The 18,530-nt window shown below is 36.4% G+C and overlaps 1 protein-coding gene across 1 annotated transcript; it reads left to right on the top strand.

The window, feature by feature from the left end:
* On the top strand, positions 1-17,216 carry LOC113234239 (catenin alpha-like). The gene is made up of 10 exons (XM_026469539.1): positions 1-46; positions 224-375; positions 6,158-6,230; positions 9,985-10,052; positions 11,221-11,402; positions 12,571-12,676; positions 12,841-12,975; positions 13,549-13,665; positions 15,557-15,723; positions 16,587-17,216. The coding sequence occupies exons 1-9, from the start codon at positions 1-3 to the stop codon at positions 15,719-15,721; spliced, it is 1,044 nt and encodes a 347-aa protein (XP_026325324.1). The 3' UTR covers positions 15,722-15,723; positions 16,587-17,216.
* Positions 17,217-18,530: the final 1,314 nt, after the last annotated feature.

The following is an 18,530-nucleotide window of genomic DNA, read 5'->3' on the forward strand; positions in this document are numbered from 1 at the left end:
ATGAGCGCCGATAATATACCAACCGCAGCACTCTGGGGTCCAGATTGTAAATTGCCCTAACCTCACGTTTCTGCAGGACAAAGATTAATATCGGTTTACATTGAATCTTGTCCTCCAGTTCCCAAATTCTCCTTTGAATGGTCCCAGACTTTTTGAAGTCGTGATGATGACTTGTAAAATGGAGACATTTTGACTAATACCATTCTTATCTCTTTGTCTACAGTGATGTCAAAATTCGCCGTTCGCGTAGACGCAGCGGTCTCAGCTCTCGGCGGCGGCGGCGCTGGCGGTCTTGATGAAAACGATTTTATCGACGCTTCAAGACTCGTTTATGATGCTGTCAGGGAGATTCGACGCGCCGTGCTGATGAACAGGGTGAGTGTTTCAGAAGATGATTGATGATAGGATGATGAAATTGTTTCGTTCAAAGTTAACTGCCTCAGTGGCCGAACGGTTACCATGCTGCCACGCAGAGGTCCCAGGTTCGATTCCCGGGCCGGGAGAAATGTTTGTATGGCTTACATTTATTTCTCTCGTGAGTTTGGGTGTAATTTGTGGTTGTCTATGTGTGTGTCCATGGCACCCGCGACACAGGGTTTCCCTAGTGCGGGGCTATGTTGAGTGTGTGCGTTATTTATTTATTTATTATTTAAAGGAACGCGACCGCAGAAAGCGTACGAATTTTATCAAGATTTCCCATGCTACAGGATACAGACCAGAGATGGGCAGTGGGTTAAAACAATCCCAATCAACCCGCCCGGGTTTTTACCGAGTTTTCCCATTTTAACCCATTTCTGTCCAAAAATCATGGATAGAAATGACAAATATGGAAATTGGTATAATTCATTACTTATTACACATTTCGATGTAGAAAATCTTTTTTAGACGAAAAAGAGGCAACTCCACACAATGCCCACCTTGCAATTCTGTGGATTCTCACTTCTATGGATGCACCTTACGATTCGATTTTTATGAAGATCGATTTAAGTGCATACGATCTAACTATTTTTGGGAACGAATCGAGTCAATAGAAAGGCAAATCAAATCGTTTAGATCAGAAAGAAATACAGTTTTGTAATAATATCATTAATTTCAATATTACTTATATATGATAGTGAATGTTGGGTTTGGCAGAAGAAGCATGAAAGTAGAATTAATGCAGTAGAAATGAGAGCGTTGAGAAGTATGGCTGCAGTGACCCGGATAGATAAATTACGGAACAGTGTGATAAGAGAGCGTTGCGGCGTAGAAGAAGATATAGTGACAAATATAGAGAAAGGAATGCTTAGATGGTTCGGACATGTAGAAAGAATGAATGAAAGAAGACGAAACAGATTTATAAGGCGAGTGTAAGTGGGCGAGCGAATGGCCTAATTGAGGCCATCCTAAAGAAGGGCCAGGTCAAGAGTATTCGTAATCGACGAGCGTGTATAAAAGCATTGATGCGTGTTGATGAGGCGAAAGATGTGTGTCAAGACCGTAGCAAGTGGAAGACTGTTGTCTCTGCCTACCCCGATGAGAAAAAAGACGTGAAGTATGTGTATGTATACATATACTTCACGCAACAAAGTAATCACTGACTCCAACCATAGACGGTTTGGTGATGGTCAATTGTAGTTTGTTTAATTTAGTTATACTAGCGGTTTTCTCTACCTATATAAGCATATTTGAAATTTTTAAATTTTCATTTTAAGCCTTCAAATCCTTACACTTAGATACTCGTTCGATTTCAATTGAAATATTCGATTTACTAATCGATTACAAAAACTTAAATTGAATGAACCGAATGTTTTTTTTTCGTACAGCACTATGCAACCATAGACAATTCATAGATGTATAGATGAAAAATAACCTCACTTTTGGACTACCATTTTTCAAATACAATTTTACGATGCTATTCAAATAAATATTGTTGGAAAAAGTGGTGAGATATCAAGTCGAAATCTTCTAAATATACGTGAAAGTGTTAATTTTTCGATTTATCGAGTGGTTGCCATACCAAACAGGTTTGTTTACTTTTTGTTGAAAAAGGATTGGAACAGACTTTATGTATGTAATTTCAACAAAACTTGACTTACAACAAATAGTTTTAAATTGTTTTGCCCTCGATTTTGAGCGTTAACAAAGTTTAAAACCCAGGCGTTTGCCCGTCTCTGGTTACCGTTAGCGGTAGGTATTGCACTAACTACTCCAAAAACACCCTCGTGATATCGATATCGCTTACTGCGTCGCTATCACGAGTACCATCCTGTAGGACAGAGTCCCTATTCTGCCCTTACAGAGCACATGAAGCGGTTTAATGAAAGTAGAGTGGAGAGAGACATTGGAAGAGTATTCGGACCAAATCAAGAATGTTCTATAAAAGGTTAGAGTGCGTAGTGAGAGGATGAAAGGTCTTGTAAGTGAAGCCAGAGATGTTTGTTAGGATCGTACAAAGTGGCAATCGATAGTCTTTATCTACCCCAATGGGAAACTAAAAGTGTGAGTACATGCCGCGATATGGTCCGAACCTTCGACCTTACCATTGAGAAGCAACTGTTCTCTCTGCACCACCATTAAATAGACGACCTCGATGACCCAGCGATTAGCATCGTGAGCACTGGATGAGATCATGGGTCCCGGAGTGAATTCCATTACTCGTCATTATGCTATAAGTTTTGAAGGGATTTCTGAAGTATAAGACGTTTTATCGTTTGTAACATTGTAGTCTTCCGCTCAAAGAGCAGAGGAAGACTAAAGATGGGCAGATAATGTGAAAGATGATATATTCGTGAAGGGACTGAAAGATTCAGTGACGCGTGACAGGGTTGATTGCAAGGTGGAAGCTTAGCACCGACACCAAAACATGGGTTTAGGCCAGGGAACATGTCTTTCAAGGGTGTCCTCACCCAAAGGAACATTATCTTGGTTCATTTCCTGATTGGCTATCAGCTTTGTGACATATGACAAAATTTGCCTTCATCTTGTAAAGATGGTCAGAAGGTCTTAACAGCTTCTCTTCCGATAGTACCAATAAAGCTTCCATCAGGTTTCAAGATTACAAGGAAGATACTTACCGTGAACACAGAAAACCATTAAAATTTAAAGAAAAAACAGCAGTTAGTTTCATGCAATAATCTGAAAACACTTTAGGAGGAGGAAGAGCTGGACCCAGAAGACGTGGAACTCGATGAGCACTACACTTTGGAGACACGCAGCAAATGTGAGCTCGCATCATCACGATGAGCATGGGCCTTTGGAAATTATGTTCTGTTGCAGCTGCTATGTCTTGTAGAGAACGTGCCAGTCGCTATTAGTGGTTTTGATGGCAGTGTTGTGAAGCTTTGTTTTATGCCGCGCCCTCATTGGCTTATAAGTGCTGATTTATGATTGGTTGATCGCGCATTAGACGCCACGGCATCAAACGGTAACGATATCGACTTGGTAGTACCGGTGTAAGTAAAATAGATGGCGTTAATTCAATGGTTTGCGGCAGGAATCGCGGACTCTAACACTCGAGGTTTTTTTTATGATACCTAGTGACGGAACGAACAAGTCGTGACCTGATGGTAAGGTACACGCCTGTCTATAACAGTTGCAATGCTACTCGGTTCTTGGTATCACAAAGATTTAAGAAGCACTGCCACTGCGTCCGTCACCCTGAGACATATCAACTGTGAACGGGATGAAGAAAAAATCATTTATATAGCATCTGGTTTATTAAATAGAAATATGTAGTGCAACATACCTGTGGAATAAAAATATCTAAAAACTACCTATTTTTATTTAATTAACCAGATGAGATATAAATGACACAAACAATTTTTTTCTTCATCCCGTTAAGTTCTCAAAATTGAGATAGCACCGATTGCCAGTTCCCAGTCGATAACTTGACGAGCCCCATGTACCTGTAATTTCACCAGCACCCTTTCAAAACCGGAACCCAGTAATGCTGACATTACTGCTTGGCGGCAGAAATAGGTAAGATTGCAGTACTTCCCTGGACCAACTCTTTCAGAAGGAGCTCTACTGCTATAGGTGCTCGTGTGACCTGCACCATAGGTAAAGCCAGCAGCACTATTGCGGCTTACAGACCAAATTTGACCTTACCAGCCTTTAATGTAAACACGGCCCCAATAAATACGTGCTGTGCGTTCTACATAACAACAACCTATTTTACGAGCATTGCTGCTTATACATATAAGTAGAAGTTTCGAGGCTCCAAATTCAGATTCCCCTGAGAAGAATGAGTTAGAAACTCTAGGGGTTGCTCTTAGTAAAAAACATTTATACACATTTATCATTTACAATATTTATTTCCGATATCATAGACAACCTGGGAAAAACGGAAAAATCATCGGATCCTTTAGATTTGATTAGACCTTACCAGAACACTCAAATGGAACTCAATTTAATATCATATTCAGAAAATGATCCAAAATTGCAAAGAAACGGTCGAGATTTTGGTTCTTACATAGTCTCAGTAATTTCAAACAATAAATAATAAATCGGTTTAAAAAGTTTTAAAAGTCGTAGCAGGAATGGTAACTGTAAAGATATCTAACTGGGTGATAAAACTTTCATAGATTTCTCATAGATGGCTACGACTAAAAAATCGTTGAAAAACCCAAATACAAAGATACGACGCAAGCACATAGAAAAATTCGTGAGGTTTGCTGGTTCGTTCCGTGGCCGTGGCTTAGTTGGTATAGCGTCTAGCACGGTAAGCTAGAAGACGTCGGTTCGAATCCGGCCGGATCGAAGAAATTTTTTCTGAGTGTTCGATCTTTGTATTAATAATTATTTTAAATGTGTTTTCCAGCCGAGTGTTTTAAGATTAGCGCCATCTATGTTTTTGATACCGCACTACCAAAACAGTTTAGATTAATTTCCTAGTCGTTACCGTGTCGTGTCGACTAATGTAAAGACGCCTATTACGAAGTCATCTCTGTTGTTCTAGCAAATGTATATGTGACTATTTTCATGGTGTACCTTAATGTCTATTGTACAGAGCGTCTCACGGCTATGGGATACGGAGGAAAGGTATTTTAAATATTGTAGACAAGATATTTTGATTCATGGAGGTATTGTTTTATTTTTATTCATTTACATTTATGTTCTGGCCTTGTTAAAAAAAAAATTTTTTGTAATATCAAATGACGGGACAAACGAGAGAGCACTTAAAAAGCACTAATGAAATTTTTGGTGTACTGGGATAAATATGATAATATTCCGTTTGAGTGGTTCTAACGTTTACCATGAAATTACTCCTTAAAGTATAGTTTATAAACATTTATATTCAGGGTAAACTTAAAAAACGCTACTTACTTAATAAATAAACACCGAAATCGCCAGCCCAAACAATAACACACACGATTGTCGTAAAGTATTTTTGAAGTTGTTTATTTTTTTTAAATGACAGACCCAGGCATTAAAAACTTTATGGTTTGCTAGAGTAGTTACCGAAATAGTAATTAATATGAGTTCTTTTACCTGTTATAACTTCGATATCCGATAAATCGGTATAAAATCATCACGGGCACCTCTAGGTGTGGTATGCGTCTACGGCTGCATGTATCGCGTGAGCGGCTAAAATATTAATGCAGTATTACTTGCTTTTAAAAAGTGTCTCTATGAAGCAATAATAAAAAATCTCCAGTATCTCCGTATCTCATAGTGGTGGCACGCTGTGTATTATGCACAGTTAAGAATAAAAAACTGCCCCAGAACAGTACAGTTAAAATCAAATTTGAACATCACAATGTAATCCGAAAGATCTGCCACGACATCTGTAATAGTTACTAGTCGTTCTCTGACATGATCACACTCCAATAATATTGCATGATAACCATTCTTTAATGTTTTTTAGGAACATTTGTGTTGTGCCATCATCTTCATAACATTTGGGCCAGAGCCATCTTATTAAAATTGATTGCTGTTAGGAACTATAAAATGTTTCAACAACTATAATTAATAATTACAACATCCATTTGTGTTGTGTGATCATTCTAATTTATTTATGTTGTATAATCAACGCAAACCGGAATGATCACACAACGCTTTTAACATCGTCGTGTTGTACGTTCATCCCTAAAATGTTGTAACACGCTCGCACACCCATTTGTGTTGTACGATCATCGCATGCTAACTTGTTGTGTTGTAAACGCATGTTGTGTAGACGAGCGACGACCTGGACACAGACACGGAGTTCGAGCCGGTTGAGGACATGACCATGGAGACCAGGAGCCGATGTGAGTTGGTGAATATGGGTCGAGGGGTTGTGGCCATTCCGAAGTGGACCTAAAAATTTTAAATCATAATTTTTAGAAACAAAATTTTGTAAGTTTCGTGTCATAATTAGTAAAAACAATTGATTAAACGGCGACACTGTCTAAAGTTCTGAATCGTAATTAATGAAACCACAATATAATCAATTAATAGTAGAAACAAACTATCGAAAGTATTGAATCATAAATAATAAAAACAACAATTGCTCAAACGGCAACACCGACAAAGGTTTTAAGATCATTATCAATAAAAACCCACAGTCGAAACTTTCGAATCATAATTAGTAAAAACTGTCAAAAGTTTTTAATCATAATTTAGTAAAAGCAATTATTCTAACGGTAACACTGAAAATTATTGCTACCGGGTTGTTTTACGGCTTTTGCATTTATTCTGCTATTCCACAGTCAAGTGCACTGTTTATAAGAATTCAACCAAGTTCCACAATAAAGGTCACAACAAGAAAATTAATACAAATTTCGAAAAGCTTTCTCATATAAAATAAAATGTAAGTTCCTATATTATTACGAGACTTTCTTTTATAATAAAATTTAAATTAAAAATCCCGGGAGACAAAACATTGCATTCCATAATTGTAACTTTAAAGAAAACCGACCTCAAAGTCCCCTAGTTTGCCACCCTCAGAGGTGGAATATTTTCTTAAAATTTAAATAGGGACCAAAACTGAGGTACCCTCTTTCCAACGAAACAAGAATCATCAAAGTCGTATCACAAATTATCGTTTAGAGTTATCGCGCAACATTTACAGACAACATAGTAAAAAGGAACTGACAACTTTTTTCTTAATATCTCTGGCGTCAGCTATTTATGCCTTTAACTTGATGACAAACTTAGAATAATAACGCATAGAATGATAGTTTCATATCAAACGAACTGTCACAAGTGAGGCAAAAATCAAATTCATGTAGGCTAGTTTTAGTAGTAGGTTAATTTTCGGTTTTAGTGAATATTTATATAAAAATACAAGTTGAAACGCGTTACTTCCTTGTGGAATGTGATGTTAGTATCTATTTTATGTTTGTCTGACGTATTTTTACACTCATTTACCGCACATTTCGTCATTTTTAGCTAAAATTCTTGATCAGTTCGCGGTGCAAGTTGACCTTGAGCACTGAAGGTCCGCCCGCTCGTGTAGGCCCTTTTGGCGCACTTCAATTTGCCTCACTTAGCGTGTGCGGACTAGGTTTCTATGCGTTATTATTCTAAGATGACAAATATAAAAAAAAAATACGAATAACGATTGCTTTTTAAAATTTATTTTGTCATATCGAGTTTGGTTTTTCTTTTCGGGTCTAAATAGCGTATATTTGTTTTTTTTTTCAAACAACGTTTCGGGCCTTTTACGACTTCCAACAAATATACAGGAGACGTTGAAAAAACTATTGCCTACATTTATTTCTCTCGTGACTTTGGGTGTAGTATATGGTTGCTTGTGTTGGTTTCCTTAGTTATTAAAAACAAAAATCGACACCAAGAATAGTCATGACTAGTTTCAGTAAATGTAACCGAGTTTTATTATATAGTAGTATACTGGCACTTACTGGATAAAAAGTTACCAAAAGTACGTAATTTTTCCGAAAATGACACTCAATTTGAAGAGTTAATAGACGTGTCATATCACAAACTTTGCTTCAGACGTAACCTCACCTTATTATTAAAAAAAATATCGACTCATCCGAAGAACAAAGTCCGATGTGATTGTATAGCGAAAAGAGAATAAATACATAATTTCGTTATTCAAACTGAGATGTAAAGGTGTTTTGAGAATTTATATATCTTATTGCGTTTCGGAAATATAAAATAGAACAACGGTCGACCTGCCATCCACAGCGAAGAAGAACGAACGAAATGTACTATGTCTCGAGGTCTTGCACATAGATCTTTGTTCTACGGATGGGTCTATATATAAAGTCCGTCTTTTTGGAGACGGAGTAAAAATGACATTTGTAGGATTGCCAGTTTTTATAACATTTTAAAATGTTATGTAGTTGTTGTCGAAAGTTTTATCGGTAGATTGTGAAGGAAAATAATATTTTGCCAAAAGTTACTGAATTGGAAATGTTACGACTTTCTAATGATTAGGTACTAATTGCGTTATTGCCTTCTTTATTCTTATTTTGACAGTTGGGCTACTGTATGAGATAAATTGTTATTCATAAACATTTTATGCCCACTTTGATTTATATTGAATTAAAATTAAAAACTTTGTAATATGTCTCCTCTTTGTATTTTTCATAAACATAGGGTCGTATTCTAGAATATCTCAATGCCCAAGTCAGGATTCCACTGGAAACACAAGCACTGGAAATACGACCCTAATGGTAGGGACTTGAGTATGATTTCGAGTGCTTTAAACCATACTCAAGTCCTGGCTTGAGCATTGAGTAGAATTCTGGAATACGACCCTTAGTTCAGTTAAAAATTGACAATTTAAATGAACTTGTGCTCAGTAATTGAATGAATAATGGGTCGGGGATGATTCAAATGGCACAAGTACGACTTTTTATTCCATAAACGTGACCAATGTTCAGTGGATAGTCGATAGAATATTTATCGACTGCAATCACTAGCTGCTCGCAAGCGGGCAACACTTGCACAATGAAATGTCATTTTACTCCGTCTTCAAAAAATACAAAGAATTAGACCCGAAAAAAAATTGTTTCGTTTCTTGTTTATTTTGTCAGTTACACAAAAATGTTCCTTTTTTCAATTGGTTCTGCTTTATATTGAGGGTGCCAACTGATTTTCATTAAAAGAAAGATTTGTTTAGTCGAGATTGGGATCCTTGCGCATGAAGTTGAAGAGGAGAAATAAAAAAGATGTCGTCGATGTCGACAAATTTTATTCTTATACGCTAGCGACACGGCAGCTAAGGAAACTACAAGATCAGCGCCACCTATCACGCTGTCTGAGAACTTGGTAGTGTAATATACATAGTAGATAACGAGAAATCGGATTAGTTACACTACGCAGCCGATAGATGGCGCCGTCCCCCCTACAATTCAAATATTTATGTTATACAGCCTGTCCATTGTTGGACTGGATGTAAGAGTTAAACGAAGTAATAAAATAGGAACTTGTATATTGTTAAATCCACAACCACCACATGTTGTTTGCATGGCTTCTAACGCTTTATTTGTTTATTAAATCCTTATATTTTTTAAGATATCAGAGAAAAACTAATTTATGTCAATTTATTTCACTTAAGGGTCGATACTACCTGTGCCCGAATTAAAATTTTTCCCGTTCTATTACTGGTCATTTTGCTTGAGTCGAGCGACAGGGACATCGTATAGTATACGTGCTCTATTTAGTTCAGTTGATATAAAAAACAATCATTGGTAGTTGTAAAGTGCGTATTGAATACGCCAACGTAACTTGTTCAACATTTTCACTGTTATACGTAATCAACTAAAGCGATTTGAGGTAGTATAGGCTCTTAACATTTTGAATCTAAGTATGTGAGTCACTTTTCTACGTCAAAATTACAAGTTAACTCTTATAGACTCTCACGTGAAATCAAATACTGTCGTAACTCTAAAATGATGAAATTGAGATTTGAAAATTAAAAAAAACTAAATGAATCTTATTGCGAATAATGGAATTGTTTTGTATACGTGCTAGCTCACATACTCAACGACTAACTCGTTGCATACGAACTGTAGTTTTTATTAATAATATGCCTATGTGTGTTGACAGCAAGCGCTCATACCGGTGAACATGGAGTCGACGAGTACCCCGACATCAGCGGTATTACTAACGCCAGGGTGAGTAATTCATTGTTCCATTGGCCCGTACCATGGCACCAAATTGCACCTAATACAATAGTGTATTCAGTATAGCTGAAAAAGGAATTAGTCAGTTCCCGTTGAAAGATTATTATAATTTATGTATAGGTTAAAATTTATTAGACATATGAACCATTTCCTATTTGCCAAATAGTTAAAAATAAGTGAAAAATAAATTCATATTTTTGAGTAAGGACTGTTTTGGACACACGTTTGTCTCATTCTGGGTTATGTAGATATATTTTAATGGTTTTTTACAATATTCCAATGATAGTTTTATTGACATGTAGAGAAACAAATTTTACGTTCAGTAATGGTATAATCTTGAATTTCACATTTTTTGAGTTATAACACTATTGTAACAATAATGCGATATCTGTTATAAACCACCCCGTAACAATATTTAATTCAGTTGTTAAAGCTAAGTTTGCTTATTTGATAATGAACTATTGTTATACATTTTAAAGAACAAGGACAACGATATGAAATTGCGTATATAGGTTTTTGTAGTTTTTAAATATTTTACGCTATATTAGTTATCATTAACGTATTTCTAATTACTCTCACGTATTGAACTTTATTAAAAATGTTCTCCTCACCTTCTTGCAGTAATATGTATGTCGATAGTTTCTAATATAAGGGCCAAAGTAACAATTTGATCATTTTCATTTTTTTGTGGAGATGCTTCATTTCATTATAGTATATAAGGTAGCGTTAAAACAAAATCATGTTCAAGGAAACCTCGAAATGCAAGAAAATCTTGAAAATATACCCGATTGAAAGTTTGGAAGCCTCTCCAGTAAAATTGCGATTTTGCGCTTTGGCCCGTATGCATAGGACACATCGATGTATCAATTTGTTTGTGTTTATTATTTCTTTTCATCTCGTTTGTCACGCTCTATTTTTACGTCGATAAAATTACTGTACAGAACTGTCCAAATGTATTAAAATCAGCTGTGACCTTGCAGTCATTAGTCGCGGTGCTCGTGATAACATAAAAATGTGACGTCACGGAGCTGGCCATGTTAGCTATCGTGATAAAATTTTTATCACTTAAAGTTGAGAGCTAAATGTGGATATAATAGCTTTATCGAAGCGGCGTACTACGGGGGTTGACCATTAATTGCTATTCGCTAAAACATTTCAGGAAGCCATGCGCAAAATGACGGAGGAGGACAAACGCAAGATCCTGCAACAGGTGGAGCTGTTCCGTCGTGAAAAAATGACATTCGACAACGAAGTGGCGAAGTGGGACGATGCTGGTAACGACATAATCATGCTCGCCAAGCACATGTGCATGATCATGCTCGAGATGACTGATTTTACCAGGTGTGTTTAGAAATGGTTGTGAGTGATTGGAAGTTTTTGGGGTAAATTGGTTGGCAAACGGGAATATTTAGGGGCAAATGAAAATGAGTTGGTTATGTTTCACAAATCCCCACTGGTGGGAATCCTGATACTTGCTACGCAGTGGCGATTTGTGGAAAATTTCCTCACCAAGGTATTTATTATTTTTATAAAATATTTATGAAACTAAAACACAACAATGAAAAATGTAAATAATAAGCTTAATCGGGAGGTAACTATGACTTTGTTCATATTAATAATTTGTATGTACGTGAATAAATTGTGGCAAATTGTGCTTGCAGTGCTTCTACTAAATTATTATTGCCTGTTTTTGTGTTCCCGTATGCAACCAAATAAAAATCTTCTACTATTAAAAAACTTGCACTTTGTAATCGATATTTTATTACATTATGATAAATTTACTACAAGACATTTTGAATATCCTTGTAGTAGAACCGAATTGATTTTTCTTACGCGTTTTAGGGCGAAGATAAGCAATTTTTTTTTAACTGCGCATTTAAGATTAATTAATATTTTGATATATAATAATTTTAAGTTAAAAAGTCCATTTTAATGTAAGAAAAAAACAATTAACCTGTGTCGTAGTGATGACGGGACATTGCGCTGCAAATAAAAATTTCTTGGTGGGGATTTTTTTGCGTAGCAAGTACAACGTTAGTGGGGATTTATGGAATAAAAATTAAAAAAAATTGTGGATTCTCACCTGTGGGGATTTGTGGAACATACCGTCGAGTGTGAATTTTTAGGGTCAAATGGGAATCTGTGGAGACAAATGGAAATTTTTGAGGTCAACTAGGAAAACCGTGGTTAGAGAAAGAACTGCGTAGAAAGTGTAGAAGTGAATCTACGTTAACATTGAATAAGTACAACTATGAAATAACGTGTACTTCCTTTTCATGTTCACTTTAAGTAGTTTGGGAAAGCGCGTTTGATTTAGTTAGTTATTGCATGACGCTCATGGAGATCGTGGCGTATGCAAAGCGTTATTCAGTCAGCATAGTGTGCAATTGACCGCTATCGACTTCGTCACAAAGACACTGTCACCCTGACTAAACACTAGAGCCTTGGGAACATGTTAGATCAACGTCCTTTCAATGGTATGACACACAGATAATAATTAAATTTTCAGAGGCCGTGGCCCTCTGAAGACCACGATGGACGTCATCAACGCGGCCAAGAAGATCTCCGAAGCCGGAACCAAGCTCGATAAGCTTACAAGGGAGATTGCTGAACAGGTATACGCGTGCGCATTGCCCTACACCACGCATAACTTGCTTTTGCCATACCCAAAAACTACGCTAAAGTGGCACACGATATATCTTGCCTTCAATGTGTTTGTTACACCCAGTGCCACACCAAAATGATTCTACGAAATTGAACTCTATTTTCTACTATGCAGTGCCCAGAATCGTCTACCAAGCAAGATTTGCTGGCGTACCTGCAACGCATCGCTCTCTACTGCCACCAGATCCAAATCACTAGCAAAGTGAAGGCAGATGTGCAGAACATTTCCGGAGAACTTATTGTTAGCGGGGTGAGTGAAATTATTTTTCCAATTTAATCTTATTGTTTAACATATTGCAGTTATCAGGATACGTAATAATATAGCAATCTATAAAAGTTTCTTTTTTGTGAGAAATAGATGTACCTGATATTAACGACAATGACACCGAAAGTATCCAAAAATTACAAGCGCATGGGACTTGTCAATTTAAGTATCAGGGCAGGCGCAGTGGCAGTGTCCCTTAGATCTTTGTAATTAAAGTAAGAACTTTTGAGTAACAAGATATAACCGACAATTTTTCTCTCACGCGGCAGCAGAGATTTCGACATGTGTTTTGATTATAGTGACCCTCTAGGGAGGGCGCTTTTTCCCATATTAATTACTCCTATATTGACATATCAATCTCTTGGTAATGCAGGAAGAAGCGCCCGGGCAAAAATACGTCGTAAATCGGGTTTTACTACAGATTTGCGAAATGGATATTGTACTTTTTACTCTGAAAACCGATGGTGGACTCCATGTAGTGCGTTTCCATACAAACTAGTGGTAAAATTTGGAAAACGATGTGTCCTATTTATTTTAACACCTGTTCTTTTATTTCAGCTGGATAGTGCAACCTCGCTGATCCAAGCAGCAAAGAACTTAATGAACGCCGTTGTTCTGACGGTTAAGGCTTCCTACGTTGCATCTACCAAGTACACCAGACAAGGAACTATAGCTGTAAGTGTGAAATTCTTTATCTTTATATACATTATCGCAGAAATAACTAATGCAGGGAAATATGTACCATGTTTTTTATAAAATATTTTTAAATTTAAACTACTTAAGAATAATGGTTGGAATATAAATACAAGGCGTGGCAGTGGTTACCAAATATACTGTCTCCGTGACCGTGACCATGCTGATCTAACACGCAGAGGTCTCGGGTTCGATTCCTGGGCCGGAAATAGTAAAAAAATGCTATTTTGTGGCTTACAACTTACACGGAAGGTTTCGAGATATATGCTATTTTATTTATTGTTTTTATACCCCATTAGTACGCCTTGTATCCCTTAATATTATTTAAGAAGTTCTAATGCTACTTACGCAAGCTATATACTCCTAATTTATTAATCTACCGCTAATTTTCGCTCGCTGGACAGAACAATTATGTAAGTCGTAGTTGTTTGATATTATATGATGTTTTAGTTCTTGGTAATTGTTCGATTTTATTTAACTCATTTCCTTTACAAAACAAGTTTTAAAATATTTTGGACTATGATGAACAGAGTTCGGAAATCGCAGAGTATATTTATTTTAAGTCAAGGAAGTATATTCATAAAGAGGATAATAACTCCCTTTTTAACCTCGGCATTGTTAAAAATTAAAACATAATAGTTTAAATAGTTAAGTTTAGTTTTTTCGGATGTAAATTGCGTATTTTTTTTATTTAAACAAACCGACGTTTCGGGCCCTTTACTGAAAAAATTATGAACTGGAAGGAAAAAAGAAGCTCTTTCACAAGGAACTTTTTTCCCACGTTACACTGAACTTACAAGAAACCTAACGAAAAGTTTTCAGTGTTGGAGATGTTTTCATAGTCCAAAATATAACTTCAATGAATATTTTTTGTAGTAAGCTTGTCTTAGTTGCAAAAGCGTGTATGTAATTTACATTTTTTTTATATTCAAATTTTCGACACGTTCATTTTGTATGCTTATTTATAATTTTTTTTTCCCTGCAATTCTCGTAGATATATGTAGATGCTGTAATAAACAAATTCCATTAACATAGTGATACAATAAATTTAAATGCATTAATGTGCCAGACGACAACAATAGTTACCTAGTTAGCACCGTGAGTGCTACATGAGGAGGGTTCGCTTCCCACTAAGACAAATTTGGGAAATTTCTACGTCTGGCTGTTTTCAAGACACTGTCTCTGGAGTTAATTTCCTTGCTCTAGTTCTCATATCAACACTTAACTTTTTATGTCAAAATAAACTCAAATTCATTTCATCATAGAGAAGAAATAGCACTCTCAATCTTAAAGTGGCATAGTTCGGAAAGCTATTTTCGGAGAAACTGACAAAATAAATTTAAGAAGTAAACTACATGGCACCAATTCTATTTGAAATTAAAAACGACCGGCGCGTTGAATGGTTTTCAACCAGCTGTCCCACAAAGGTAGAAACAGTGCCACTAGATTCCTATTCTCATATGATATCTTTTTTTTGTAAAGGACATCTTGCAGTTGACCCCTGAATGCTCTTAATTCGTTTCATAATTTAAGTAACATGCCTCAGGGCGCCCAGGTAAGTACTGATCTCGTCTCAGGACGCGCAGCAGATAGGATCTACGCAAGAACACACTGAACTGGGAAACTCTTCATATTCGCCGGCGACGGTGGTCATTTCGTGAATACCGGATCTGACACACTTCACCGGTCTCATTTTGGCTGAATGTTTCAGGGTACAAGTCATGCCATCTAAAGGTGGCGCTCGGTACAAAATTTTACATTGTAAAAGTGTTACATTGTTTATTTTCGTTACTTCATTACTAAGTGCGAGTGGTGAACAACGCAGCAAACTTCCCTAATGTATGTAATATAAAGTTCACTGTGAAATTTACAGTCCCCCATCGTAGTGTGGCGCATGAAAGCCCCCGAGAAGAAGCCCTTGATCCGCCCGGAGAAACCTGAGGAGGTTCGCGCGAAAGTGCGTCGCGGCAGTCAGAAGAAGCAGCCCTCGCCTGTGCACGCGCTGGCCGAGTTCCAGAGCCCGGCCGACGCCGTCTAGGGGTCAGTTGGCTCTGTTTCCTATTTACCCCACTCGTTTTTCTAACATTTGATTCCTACAGTAATAAGGCACGTGTTCTGCACAAGATCAGTGATTTTCTATTATAATGCAGGTCGTCAGCGCAAAAGTGGTGTAACCCCATGAAATGCATATAGAAGATAATGAGCAGTGATACGAATTGAAGGAGTTAATTTGTTGCAACAAAAATGTCAGATACGGCAATGTAAAAGCAATGTGTTTTGCCGAGGGATAGGAGACCGCATGTTTCTTGTTCGTAAACACAGCAGTACTACTCTGTGGTATTAATACCCAGGCAAGCTACACAGAAATCTATCAAAAATAAAAAATAATTGCCGTCTTAATAGTAATGATTTCATAACACGTTCACTGTCTCCCATATAAAGACTGAAATCAACCCCACATGTCCACCGGAATTTGTGTGAAATTGTGTCGGTTTTGTCTTTTACTCTCACATATTGTATACCCAAATTATTCTGTTATTTTTGAAAAATTACACGTCCTATAAAAGACTACCCGATTTACTACTACAAATTTAAAAATTCAAGGCTTAGATCTGCAAGTCATATTGAAATAGTATGTAGTTGCGAATCCATAGGTATGCGTGGACTTAATGGTTGAAGCCAATTTGCGACTGCAGGTGCCGTCATGAATTGTGTACGTTTAACTTATTTTTATTTTGAATTTTTAAGTGTTCTAGTACAAATTCCCCATTTCACCCATTCAATGTAACCTTTATAAATTTTCCAATGCAATGAATTTCCCATTTGCCCCCCTCTATCAAAATTCCCATCTGACCCCCGCCTATTTTACCACAAATTAACGCACTAATAACTCTTTGTTACAGACGTTCGTCAGCGCACGCTGAAAAAACTAAATGACACTAATTTCTTATGTAAAAAACGTATTGACCACCGATATTCGTTTTGAATTCTATTTCGCGTTGATTAGTAAAAAAACCGCTCATACATTAATATACTAGAAATTATATTTTGATTTTTGCCTTAATATGATATTTTAATAAGAAAAAAATAATAATTGGATGCTGAAAATCAATAACATGATCATAGTTTTGACAAAATGGCGCGTAGATTTTTTTTCGTGGTTCGGTTAATAGATTTGTGTCATCTGTTTATTTTTTCAATATTTGGATGTTTCAAATCGCTTTGTTCGCAACGAGACGACAACGTACAATTTGACATTAAAATATCAATATTCCAGTTTTTGCAGCTTAGCACGTTTATTGCTTATCAACATCCAATTGTAATAAGCCAAAAAATGTCTTAAAATTTGACTGAAGTTCAATTTTCATCAATATAAAGGAATTGCAAAGAAACCTTTATTTGAACAACAATAATTATGTTGAATAAGTAAGTTGTCAAACTTTATAATAAGGAAAGTGTGTTTTCAATTTTGTCGTCCAATTAGACACCCTATGGCAACGGCGGAGGGTCAATATTTGAATATAAATGACTTACAATAATAATTTAAGCTCAGGTGGGATAAGAGGAACACCGGGGGAAGAAAAGCCTTAACACATCATCTAAAGAGATTTTAGCAATATAGTCTCTCAGTAGATAAAACAGACAAATTAGTTTCAACAATATTAAACAGATGTCGCTGCGATGCTCCGAATCTAAAAGGCGGGAAAAACAAATTTGACAGTTGTATAATCTTGTAACATACTCTATCAAGAGGATTGCTAATATGTAAACTACAGATCGTAACTCTGAAAAAGGTCAACGTTCCGTCTTATGTCTAGACATAATCGACATGACGCTGCAGCGACATCTACACTTGTGGGACAATGGGAAGACTGCCGTCTACTAACTAGAACCCGGCTAAGTGACAAATGGTGAAATATTCGGTTTAAATAGCAAAAGATAGAGTACAAAATTCTATTTTAAAAACAGTTAAAATTAGTTAACGTGTGCGACTTATCGGAACTTACCCTAACGACGCATAGATGACATATCAATAAACAATTTCAATGTTCTAAAACTGGGTTATGGTTTTTTATGATGTTTCAAACAAATATAAAGAAGAAGAAGAAAGAAACATTTATTCAGTACCTTTAAATTGTATGTACATAAAAATAAATTAAAACTAAAATTACTGATACTGAATGGGCACCGCTCAGCATGTGCCGTGGCTGAGAACAGCCACGTCGCTGGTATTATGCGGAGCCCAGGGAGTGCGTCACAGGCGCACTAAACTAATACTACAAAAACATTGACTTATTTAAATTCGCAATATGCGTACAATGAATTTATGATGCGACAAAATGTGTGATGCTTAACTATATCTATACCTATTGTTAATTTATTTATAATTAATTTATAATATTATGTTATGTATGCAAACACCATTCAACTATCAAACAAACTTCATTATATATAAAAAGAAAAGAAAAAACTACTTATTTCCTAACTATAAAGTTAGAACTGATTTCAAAAAGTATAATCGAATTTTTAAAATATTTTGTCACTTTGCCGCGTGCATAGTTAGCGGACGGCAGAAGAGACCGATAAATTGTCGACGCGATCTACTGGGCACGCTAGACACGACTGTCGTTCAATGATAAAAGTAACGTCCACAACTCAATCACGACAGATAGTCGTAACGATAAATAAAACATTACGACATGTTGGAAAGCGACCTTATTCCACCTGACCTTACTTCTTGTTTAAGAGCCATATTTTTGCCAGTGGCGTCGGAAAATTTATTCCTTAAAACATTGACTTACAAATAAATGGACGACGGGTCTAATACAAAAACCACGAAAAAAATG

The sequence above is a fragment of the Hyposmocoma kahamanoa genome, unplaced genomic scaffold (assembly GCF_003589595.1).
Source record: "Hyposmocoma kahamanoa isolate Upper Pololo Valley unplaced genomic scaffold, ASM358959v1 82, whole genome shotgun sequence".
In the NCBI taxonomy this organism is placed as follows: Eukaryota; Metazoa; Arthropoda; class Insecta; order Lepidoptera; family Cosmopterigidae; genus Hyposmocoma; species Hyposmocoma kahamanoa.